The sequence below is a fragment of the Sylvia atricapilla genome, chromosome W (assembly GCF_009819655.1).
Source record: "Sylvia atricapilla isolate bSylAtr1 chromosome W, bSylAtr1.pri, whole genome shotgun sequence".
NCBI lineage: Eukaryota > Metazoa > Chordata > Aves > Passeriformes > Sylviidae > Sylvia > Sylvia atricapilla.
The window spans coordinates 510,235-522,400 of NC_089173.1; the positions used below are offsets into that span (position 1 = coordinate 510,235).

The window sequence follows — 12,166 nt, forward strand, 5'->3', positions numbered from 1 at the left end:
TGATAAACATAAACTGGTTTTGTTCACTAGAGGTCAAACAACTCAAATAACAGAAAGTTACTATATTACTATCTAAGCCTATAGAAAAGCCATACGCAGGCATGCTCTTGCTCAATCCTTTTTCTGTATTTGCTTAATTAGTTTCAAGTTTCAGAAACCTGAGCACAGCTGCCATATAAGGAAAAAGGCAACCGGAGGATGACTACCCGCCTTCATCGCTACGACCACCAGGAGGCAGAAAAAGACCCCCTAGCAACAGGTCAAATACAACAGGAAAGGACACGTCAGCTAAAAGGAAAAGATGAAAAGGTGGACTTGCACGGCGCGGCAGTTGGCAGAGCGGGGACTCTCCTGCCGCCCAGAGCTGTATTTGCCTTTGCCTTGCCTGCTGTAATCTAATAAATTCCGATTGGAATCCTTACTTGTGTCTCCAGTCTATTACAGTTTCTCACCTGTGGATTGTTTTAATAAGCAGTAGGATGTCTATGGGACTCATGTCTTTTGCTGGCTGTCAGAGAACAGCACATCAGCTGCATGTGAGAGAGGAAATACCTTCAAGTGGCATGGAAGGCAAGTGGTGATAGAGCACATAGTAACACACTTCACTGCCTTCCAGCATCCCCAGATATCTCAATCCAGTCCAGCTGCAGACAGAAAAGCTAGTCAAACACACACCTTTAAAGCCCCAACAACCTACCCATCCAGAGCAGCAACTTGCCCTAAGCAGGTCTCCAGGAAGCCCAACCAGCTGTGCATTGGAGCAAGGCACATCTTGGTGAGCAGAAATCACCCTATGAAACGTTTCCTCCTCCCCACATCTCCTTCATGACATCCTAGAAGCCAACCAGCTGAGTTTTGCTATAACCATGCTTCTCAGCTGCAATCCAAATCTTCCAGATAGCTGGGAGATGAAAAACAGGCTTAGTTTTATATAGCAGTCTTCGTCCAACTTCTGTTTACATTCACTAAAGATGCTATTAGAAGGTCACAGTGAAAGCCAGTCACCCAGCCAGTGACCAGTTCTATATCCCAGGGCAAACATGGCTGCTTTAGACAAGAATAAAGGGAATGAGAGCATTAGACACTCCTGACAGGTGTGTCCCACATGCTTGCGGGCTCTACCATGCCTAAAGCACACAAAACAAGGCAGTTAAAAAGAACTAGCAGATCCTATCTCATTTGTGGGTATGTCTGTTGCCTCAAGTTTGCCTGCTTTTCACTGTTTGCATTTTGTTCTCACGCAGCTTCAAGTAAACTATGTATATTTTTAGAATTGTTTAAATTCTTCTCCTCTGGGAGGAGAGATAATTGATGGTGATGTTCACCAACAAAGTCAAAGAAGTGGCTACCTGTGTAGCCAATCTTGGCCTGTCTGTAAAATTGTATATAATATGGAGTCAGAAAAATAAAGTAGAAGCTTTCCTGCTTCACCTCCTTCTGGCCTGCCTCATCCTTTCCTGCTCTTAACAGCAGCCACAAGTGTGACCCTCCGTCACATATGTCCAGGGTAATTAACACATTTCTTATTAATATTTAAGTTCTGATGCTGCCTTTATAATTTAAAATCAAACAGGGACCCACCTCCTGAGCAGGGTGAGCTGGCTTCCTACAACAAACCAGGATCTGACTTGCATTTCTCCATGTTTCCAACCTAATCTTGATAATTTTCCCCACACTAATGACAAAAAGCCACCAGATTCCAGAGAGGTTAATAATTTTAAATGTATTCAAGGACAGAACAGGCTGCCTACATCCCAGCCTTATTGAGATCTGCACTAAGAGGCACATTAGACAAACACTATGCTTCCTCCCAAGGAACATCTCCTTCTGTGGCAGCTCACTTCTACCTGCTGCAAAAGTCTTAAGAAGAGGAAGAGAGGAGAGGGAACTCCTTAAAATGCAACTTGCTTCAATTTCTAACGGGATACTGCTCCATGAGAATCAGTTGCCTCTAAAATTTGCATTTCTCTCTGCAGACTGGAAATTCTGAGCAAGTCAGAGTTTTCACAGCCACCCTACCCTAGAGGGTGTAACACCCAATACAGATAAGAGGCAACTATGATTTTATATATAGAACCAGTGCTCAATGATGCCCATGTTCAGTTAGGAAAACAAAATGGTGGCTCTCACCACTTGTGCAACTTGAACCTGGCCAGTGCCAGTCCCATGTGTGGTTCCCCAGCTGCACACACTGACCTCAGTCCCCACGGCTGCGCTCTAGCGCCCATCCTACCCCTTGCTGCTGGTTCTCTGATCCTTCGGTAAGCCATATCAAGAATCTAAACCAACAGAAAACAACTTTTTCCCATTATGTCAGTTTTTTGCCCATTTCAGCTTCCTGAAGCAGCCTGCCAGAGGCTTCTGCAATGCCAGTGCAGGGGGAAAGCTGGGAGGCAGGCAGAGCAGCTTCTGGAGAAGGCTGTGCAGCCCCTGGAGCATGGCACGCTGAGGGAGGTCAGCAGAGATGGAGCCACTAGAGGGCAATGGAGGTGTGCTCAGCACAAGGCATTGATCATCACCACAAGTCGTTCCATGATGGCTAGGTAAACAAATTCCGTTTTGCTTACAAGCCCCAAAATGCACCTGCGCAAACCAGAAACGCAAGACCTACAATGACCATGCACACGGCTCAGCCAATCTGCCAAATCAACACCACCAGAACCAAGCACTGTGCAAGCCCTGAAGTGCTGTCAAGGCCAGAGAAATGCAATACCTATTTGTATATTTCTTCTGCCATCAGGAAGCAACAAAGCCCACCCTGGAGCAAGAACACAAGTCTGTCTGTCAGTGCTTCCTGATAGCCAGAATGCCCATGTCCCTGCCTTTGTGCTCCTTGGCCAAAGTGGCAAGCCAGAAGCAACAAAGTTGCCAAGGGACTCCTTGGCACAGAGACAACCATGAGAGCAGCAGAATGCTCACATCCTGCTGGCACTGCTGCTCATCACAGGGGTGAGATAAATACAATTCAAATGTGCAGCAGACAGGAGCAAGGTCCTCTCCTTAGTGTGACTTACCAACTTTAGCAAAAGCCTCCTTGAGTTCCTCCAGCTCATCTTCGGAGATTTGCATTGTGTTGGCCATCTCATGAATTTAGGGAGTACCTTAAGAGGGAAAAAGAACACTCTGTGAAACCAGGCTGCATTCAACAACATGCAGTTTTGAAAAGCAGCATAGCAACAATCAGCACCAGTGTCACCACAGTTCCTGGAACCACGTTTATCTTTCCACTAAGAAAACAGTTACGTCAAACTCAGAGATAGGAAATACACTCTTTAACAAGTCAAAAAGCTCATTAGCCTTGTTAATATTTAGCTCTGTATATTATTTTATGACTATGCTGTTCTGCACATATTAAGGTACCTGCTGTCAGTGCATTCTGTAGGTCAGAACTCACATCTCCAGAGATTTTCCACAACTTTGAGCAAAATCAGAATCCAGAGTTAAACTATTAATGGAGAGCACACAGCTACCAAACCCAAATAAAAAATTCTGAACAGTATGTGAATAGGGTCTTTTGGCACAAAGTAATATACCTGGTACTGTTTGCAAAAAGGAAATAGCTTGCTCTTCTGCAAGAAAGCTGTTTGAATCAACACCTGCTTGTTTCCCCAGAGTCAGATTCCCAAAAAAACTGCAAGGAACAGGCTGTTTGCATGGCCACTGTCTCCCTGAATGGCAGAAGCACCATGAGGAAGCACAGAACAGCAGGCATGAGAAATAGTGAAACCTTGAGTTTGCAGAAACTCCACTTGAATCAAATCTGCTTGGTGTTTAAGAAACAGAGAGGATGAAGCACAGAGTTCCTCCACCCATCTGCCATCATACTACTTTCCAAGCACTGATTAGGTGCCACCCAGCCAGCCTGGACAGGAGCTATCACCACAGGGATGGGAGAAAGTCAGATACCTACCACATACCTATCCCAAACATTCGTGACAGGGCATCAGATGCCCTGGTGGCACTCTGGGTGACACGACCATGAGAGAGCAGCGATTGATACAACAACAAACAGAAACACAGGCCCTGATAAGCACATTCTAACACCAATGCTAGGTCTATCTCAGAGTCTGTAATGGGGATTTAGGAAAGCTTGGTGCAACTTCAAATGAGATTTGCATCCTAAGATTTTCCAGCCCCCACACTGTTCACTACAGTCCTGAAGTTGAGAAATAAAAAGTTCCTCCTCTGCCTAACGAAACAGACACAGCTGCCTCCTCCTTTGTAAGCAAAAGGATGAGGGGTGGATTGAGGTTTACAGACTGTCAGAAGGCAGGATCCTGAACAGGCTGTCTCTGGCTCAAGTAACAAGAGACTCAGTTTAACAAATGCCTGTGCTCTGATTAGCAACCCTCCTTTGTCTGAGACTCTCAGCTACCTTCAAAAGCACTTAAGAACACAAGTTTGCCTGTAGCTGTAAATATTCATTTTCTGTAACACTTCACTCAGTCTGGAAAGAATGAAGTTGGTAGAGATGAGAGTGATGGGCAGGTGTGGCAGCCTGGGAAAGCAGCTCAGACAGGTGCTCACAGCAGAGAAAGTTTACAGTTTCCCTTTTCCTCAATTGATTTAGAGATTTGGGAAAAGAGTGCTAAGGGTTATCGAAGTGATCCAATAGGGGTTGCTAAGAAAATGAAGTTTATAATTAAGCAGCATTTACCTAATTGAGCAAACCTCCAATTGCTGCTTGATGCCTTAACAGAGACTGAAAAGCAATTAGTTTTCAAAGTGGCTAAAGACCTGGCCGAGAATGACTGTAGAACAACACAGGAAGATGTTAAAGATGTGTTTCCCCTTCAAGACCCGGGCTGGGATCCTAATAATGATGGGGGGTTGGGACGGTTAAAGAGATACCAGGAATTAATAGTAAAAGGGCTAGAAAGAGCAATCCCCACAACTATAAATTGGTCAGCACTATATGCTGTCAAACAAGGCCCTTCCCAAACACCTTCTGAATTTCTAGATCACCTGCGAGACGCGATGCGCCGACACACCACCCTGGATCCTGGATCTAATGAAGGGACACAGCAATTAATAAATTTATTTTTAGGACAGTCTACAGGAGACATCAGGCAGAAACTCCAGAAGATCCAGGGTCCAGACAGCTGGAATTTAGAAGCTTTACTGGATGAAGCCTGGAGAGTTTTTAGTAACAGGGAAGAAGGATATAAACAGGGGATGAAGAAATTAGTAGCAGAAGTAAAAGAGAGAAAAAGAAAAACAGGGGCAAGCTCCACTGAAACAGGGGCCACCCCGACTGGGAAAAGACCAGTGTGCATTCTGCAAGAAATTTGAGCACTGAAAAAACCAATGTCCAAAATTAAAAAAGGGTAATGAACATAGAAAAAGTGGTCAAAAAGGGGAAAAGGTGGTTGCTCATGTAAAAGAGGACTGAGGAAGACCAGAGGGCCCCACCCTAGAGGACCCTCTGGTTATAGTCAAACTAGGGAACAGAGAAGAAGAAGTAAAATTCCTAGTAGACACCGGGGCAACATTTTGAGTGTTAAATAAGGCCCTAATACCTGTAACCAATGACTATGTTATGGTAAAAAGGAGCAACTGGCCAATATGAAAGAGCTTATTTTTGCAAACCATTGAAGTATAAATTGAGGAAACAATGAAGAATTCATCGATTTTTATATATGCCTGGAGCTCCATCTGCACTTTTGGGAAGAGATCTGCTAGAGCAGCTGGAGGCAAAGATAATATTTAAGAATGGGGAAATTTTTTTAGAGGTAAAAGATCAACAATACATAGAACTGTTAAGTTTAATGATGATAACCAAAGAAATTGAAGTTGCAAATGAAGAAGAGAATTTCAAGAAAGTAATAGATCAGGTGTTTCCTGGAGTGTGGGCTTCTGACATACCAGGCAGGGCAAAGAATGCACTACCAGTACAAATCAAACTTAAAGAAGGAGAACAACCAGTAAGGGTTAAACAATACCCCCTAAAGAAAGAAGATAGAGAAGGGATTAGTCCAATTACTGAAAACTTTCTGAAGATAAGACTACTAAAGGAGTGTCAGTCTGATTTCAACACTCCTATCCTGCCAGTGAAGAAGCCCCACAGCTCATACAGACTAGTACAGGACTTAAGGGCTGTTAACAAGATAACTGAAGACTTGTACCAGTAGTTGCTAATCCTTATACCTTGTTAAATCGTTTAACTCCTGAACTAACCTGGTTTACTGTTTTAGATTTGAAAGATGCTTTCTTTTGCCTCCCTCTCCATGAAGCCAGCCAGAAAATATTTGCATTTGAGTGGAAGAACCCCAAAACAGGACAAAAGAACCAGCTCACATGATGTGTGCTTCCCCAGGGGTACAAGAATTCACCCACTATATTTGGGGAGCAGCTTGCAAAGGACTTAGAGTCTTGGGTACCTCCACCAGGAGAAGGACAGTTGCTCCAGTATGTAGATGACCTCCTAATAGCCACCCAGACCCAGGAAACATGCGTGGACTGGACGGTAAGCCTCCTAAACTTTTTGGGCCTGCAGGAGTATCTAGTATCTCAAAAGAAAGCCCAAATAGTGAAGCAAACAGTAATTTACCTGGGCTATGAAGTGAGTGCTGGACAAAGAACCCTAGGGCAAGATCACAGAGGCAATATGCCAGACCCCAAAGCCTCAGACAGTGAAGAAACTGAGAACCTTTTTAGGCATAACAAAATAGTGCAAACTGTGGATTTATAATTATGGATTACTTGTTAAACCTCTGTATGCCTTGATCACAGAAGGAAGCAAAGATCTTCAATAGACAAAAGAAGCAGCTCAAGCTTTTGACCAGCTAAAGAAGGCCCTCATGTCAGCACCAGCCTTGGGACTTCCAGATGTGAGTAGGCCATTCTTTTTGTTTTCTCATGAGAAGCAAGGGATTGCTTTAGGGATACTAGCACAAAATCTGGGTCCATATTGAAGGGTAGTTGCCTACCTCTCTAAACAGCTGGATACGGCAGCTAAGGGGTGGCCAGGGTGCCTCAGAGCCGACACAGCAGTGGCAGTGAACATTCAAGAGGCACGCAAGTTCACCCTGGGTCAGAAGATGACAGTGCTAGTGTTTCACACAGTGTCTACAGTCCTGGAAACGAAAGGGGGGCACTGGCTCTCCCCACAGAGATTCCTGAAGTACCAAGCTATACTGGTGGAACAAGATGATGTTGAGATTGTGGTAACTAACATTGTGAACCCAGCTTCCTTCCTCAGTGGCAGTATGGGAGAACCAGTGATCCATGACTGCCTGGAGACCATTGAAGCCACCTACTCCAGTCGCCTGGATCTGAAAGATACCCCACTTGAAAATGCCGAGACCTGGTTTACTGATGGGAGCAGCTATGTCATCAGTGGAAAGAGGCAGGCTGGGTATGCAGCTACCACAAGCAGAGAGGTAATAGAGTCCAAACCATTACCAACAAATACCTCTGCACAGAAGGCTCAGATAATTGCCTTGATTCGAGCTCTGGAGCTGGCAAAAGGAAAAAGAATTAACATCTATACAGACTCAAGGTATGCATTTGGAGTAGTTCATGCACATGGAGCCATTTGGAAAGAGAGAGGACTGTTAAACTCACAAGCAAAGAACATTAAACACGCACAAGAAATATTGAGACTGTTAGACAGAGTGCAACTGCCTGAAAAGGTAGCCATCATGCACATCAAGGCACACCAGAAAGTGAGCTCGGAGTTGGAAGAGGGGAAAGAAGCAGCAAAAAGTAAGATAACTGATGAGACAATTAAGGCAGCATTAATTCCAGATAGAAAAATTTCTATTGAAGGTACGCCAATATACAGTAAAAAAAGATAAGAGACTTATTAAGGCAGAAAAGGCAAGTTATAACCAGGAGGGATGGGCTGTGACAGAAGAAGGAAAACTTGTAGTACCCTCCTATTTGTTGTAGTCATCAGTACAGAGAAAACATGAGAAAACACACTGGGGAATAGATGCCCTGTATAACCATTTAAAAGAAAGAATCATGGCCAGGAAATTGCAGGGCACAGTGATACAAGTAACTTGTCAGTGTAGTCTTTGCCTCCGAACTAATCCCAAAAACACCCCAAAGCCTAAAGTGGGACAAATTGGGAAAGGCTGTGGACCTGGGCAACAATGGCAAATTGACTTTACAGAGCTGCCCAGGAAGGGAAGATATCGTTACCTATTGGTGTTAACTGACACTTTTTCAGGATGGCCAGAAGCCTTTCCTGCCAAAACAGCTAAGGCCCGAGAGGTAACCAAAGCACTGCTGCAAGAAATAATACCTCGTTTTGGAGTTCCAGCCACCCTATCCTCAGATAGAGGACCACACTTTATTTCAAAAATTATACAGCAAATAAGCAATCATCTGGGAATATACTAGAAATTACATACCCCATATCACCCTCAATCTAGTGGCCAAGTGGAAAAAATGAACCACTTGATTAAACAACAAATTGTGAGATTGAGGCAAGAAGTAAATTTGCCCTGGCCCCAGGCTCTCCCATTGGCATTATTGTGAATTCGGACAAAACCAAGGGCAAAAGAGAAACTGAGCCCTTTTGAAATATTATATGGAAGACCATATGCAGTTCAAGAAGGAACAACACCCATGCAAGTAGAGGAAGAAACCCTACATAGATATATGGTGGCCCTAAATAGAACACTCAGAGAAATTGAGAAACATGTGGCTAGAGCTCAAAACAAGGAATTAGATGGGGCCAGTACATGATATACAACCTGGGGATTATGTATATATTAAGTCTTTTGCAGAAAAGACCTTGGAACCACAGTGGGAAGGACCATTCCAGGTGCTTCTTACTACCTTCACTGCAATCAAGGTCAAGGAACAGAAGGCCTGGATCCATCACTCCCAAGTGAAGAAAGCCCCAGAAGGAATCTGGAAGATCACATCAGGCGATAATGAAATGAAGCTGAAGCTCACTCGGAATCACGAATAGATGGATTAACAGTATGGACATTATGTGGAAAGTTGTAATTATTGCAGTAATTCCCTTAACCATAACGAGAGTCAATGCAGTACCACGCAGGTACAATGTGACCGAGAAAAATAGGTGTCAAGGGAGAGCTTATGATGCTTACTCTCGTAAGGCTCTAAATAAGATGCTATAAGTCACAAATGCAAGCTTGTGGGAAGGAAGAAATGTTTGGGGATGTAAATATGCATTCGTACAGGATGGGTTCCACAAGGCTTACCACCCACCCATGAGATCCATCCGCATTAGTCCTGAATGTTGTGACAAATGCTTGAGTAAATGTCCACAGTTTAGGCTCAGAATAGAGGGGTGTGCAATAAGACGGTATGACATTGATTTTAACATCACTCAAGTATGTACTGAGCTCCATAAGGACCAGACCAAGATTACCCCACCAGTGCCAAAAAAGGCTGTGATCAACCAGGTGCCAGCTATCCCAGAAGTAGAGAAACAGATAACTCCTGTAATTACCAAAATTGGGCCATATGCTATTAAAAGGACAGGAATTCAGAAACTGATAATTAACCCAAAGTGGTCTTTAAAACGAATAGAAATGGGAGTACAGGTAAATGCTTCTCACGTTAGGCCACAATGTGCTCCATTTCTCAAGAACTCCTTTACAGACTGGACCACTTGGCTCCAGAAAAGTATGCCTCCTGATGTTAGAAGTAAGAGGGATACTACAGGGTTGCTAGGAACAGGATTAGGAGTACTAAATACCATAGATTCAGAAGTACTGATGAATAAATTAGCCTCAGTAGGGAATGATTTAGTCCAACTACAACAACCTTTGCAATCCTCTCTACTCTCACTGGGTAACAATCATTGGAAAGTGACCCAAATAATACCAGAATGGGAAAATACAGAAGAGCGAGATCACGAGGTAATAATTAATGCACTGGGTACAGCTAGTGAAAACATTTCGCTGGCTCTAGGATGTACTCAGGCACAACTGTGGATGCAATCAGTGGCCGCTGCGGTTATCAGAGAAGGTGGAGAGGGAACATTCCCTGCTGAAATTCGCAAAATTGTTTGGGATAATGCTTCTGATATGGAGAATGAGCTTCAGTCTTGGTGGGTGTTGGTCAATTCCACCTATAACCTTGTGACTAGTATAGTGACAGCCTTTGTTTTAATCATACATGATGCCTCAGTGGACCTGATACATCCAATAGTCCCCTTAGGATTAAACCATGAGGGAACTGTATTGTACCCTTCTGAGCACAGGATGTGGGCACGAGAAATTGAAGGAAAATGGCAAACCGTTAATCTAGAGCCCTGCACTGCGAGGAGACAACTAGGATACATATGTGAGGGGACATTAGAAGGTGTCAAAGACACTTGCTTAGATACAGATCAAAATATTTGACACTTTGAAACGCATCCAGGCGAACAGAAAACTTCACTGGTGTATACAGGACAAGGTTGTGTCTGTCTAAGGACAGCGTGCCCCATCATAAAAATAGACAGCCAAATTGTAAGGGAGACCAAATTCAATTTGTGTGTTTGCAATTTTGTCAGAATTAAGGGATGTGATTTTTCCTATCGAGCACCTGTAATATCACAACAATATATAAAGACTAACCTAACCACTGTACAGAAGATACTGCCTGTGCCCATAGGAATGAATTTGACTCTAGTTGCTCAATTGATGAAACACCCCGAACTGAGAGAAATCTTAAAGGAAATTAGAGAAGGGGGCAAAAAGACATTAATTACAATTCACCATGATACAGAGACCATCAAAGGAGTTTTTAAAAGGTTTGAAGAACATTTGTCTCACTACTGGTGGGATGTTCTTTTTGGGTGGTCTCCAACAGCAACTGGTATACTAAACACCTTAGTCCACCCCATAGTTGTGTTGCTTATTTTAGTTAGTATAAGTTTAATTTTATCTGTTGCAATACTTGTTTGGAATTGGAGGATGCTACGACGAGTAGCAGCCTTAACCTCACTATCAAAAGCATATGGCTTAGTCTTGAGAGACACCAGCTGTGAGGCTTGGATAGATGAGGAAGACTCTCTATATTGAGTAAAGGAATTTACTCACTTTAAAGAAGAAGTGGGGAATGAGATATTAATTTTAAAGAATTAAGGACTTTAGTTAAAGTAGATATTGCTGACGTAGACTTCCCTTTACATTTTGAAGAATAAAGGACTTTAGCTAAACTAGACATTGCTGACGTAGACTCCCCTTTTACTAACTAGACATTGTTGAGGTAAACTTCCCTTTTTTTTTAACATAAGCCGGATTTAAGGAACTGATAAATCAGGAGACCTGTCAACTTAATCAATAGACTCCAAGAACACAATGTGATCATAAATCAGATAGTCTTGAGAAAACAGGATCCAGGTGTCACCAACACTAAAAGGTTAAAAAGGCAAAGCGAGGAAGACGCATCTTACTTCATCATTTTGAGATCCCATCCCATAAGAAGGACCACCGACCCATTTCAAAGAACAAACGACGCATGCTTAATTGCTTTTTGGCTAATTACCATACGAAGCGGGGAATGGGATGGACCAGAGTCATGAATATGCATTTGTGTTTTGGGTATTCAACACTTTTGTACATAAAAAGACCCTGTGATCATCTGTAAATTGCCCGTGTATATTTGGGAGCTATCCCACACACTGCCCGGCGTCGTAATAAACATACACTTTCTAACTTCAAACTGTTAGAGAGTCTTTGTCCGTCATAGTTGGATATTGGTATTAGATCAATATCCATATTTTTTTAACAAATCATACAGAGTACTTATAATCTACAGGGCACAGTAGAAAACAGAAAAAAATACTGCTCAAGGCACCAATGAATCAATCCTTAAAAGCCTCTTCAACAAATACTCCTACTAAGTGTTGCATTTTGGTACACCTCCAGTTTTAGTAGAGCAGCTACTCCAGGGTTAGAGAACATTTGAAATCATAATCCACTAGATTGGTTTAACTAACTTTTGAAATAGTTTGTTCATGTCAGTGGAAACAGAACAGCAATATTCTCATTATCTAGCTAGTACAACATGGAACAGGTAATCCTTTCAAGATATCTCAGGAAAGGAAGATCTGAACACTCATCAACCTGGAACTTGCAAAAGCAAATAACATTCAGAGATTATTTAAACTTAAGTGCAAGAAGGTAAAAGAGAGCAGGGCTGAGGTCAGGTGTCAGCTAATGGACTGAAACTCAGAAGGCTTAATTTAAAT

The 12,166-nt window shown here is 42.9% G+C and overlaps 1 protein-coding gene across 1 annotated transcript in view; it reads right to left on the reverse strand.

The window, feature by feature from the left end:
- Positions 1 to 12,166, reverse strand: part of LOC136373325 (plastin-3-like) — a 68,057-nt gene that overhangs the window by 29,993 nt on the left and 25,898 nt on the right. The window contains exon 2 of the mRNA XM_066338220.1: positions 3,015 to 3,101. Within this exon, the coding sequence (XP_066194317.1) occupies positions 3,015 to 3,081 (67 nt within the window). The 5' untranslated portion in view covers positions 3,082 to 3,101. The remainder of the gene's footprint in view (positions 1 to 3,014; positions 3,102 to 12,166) is intronic.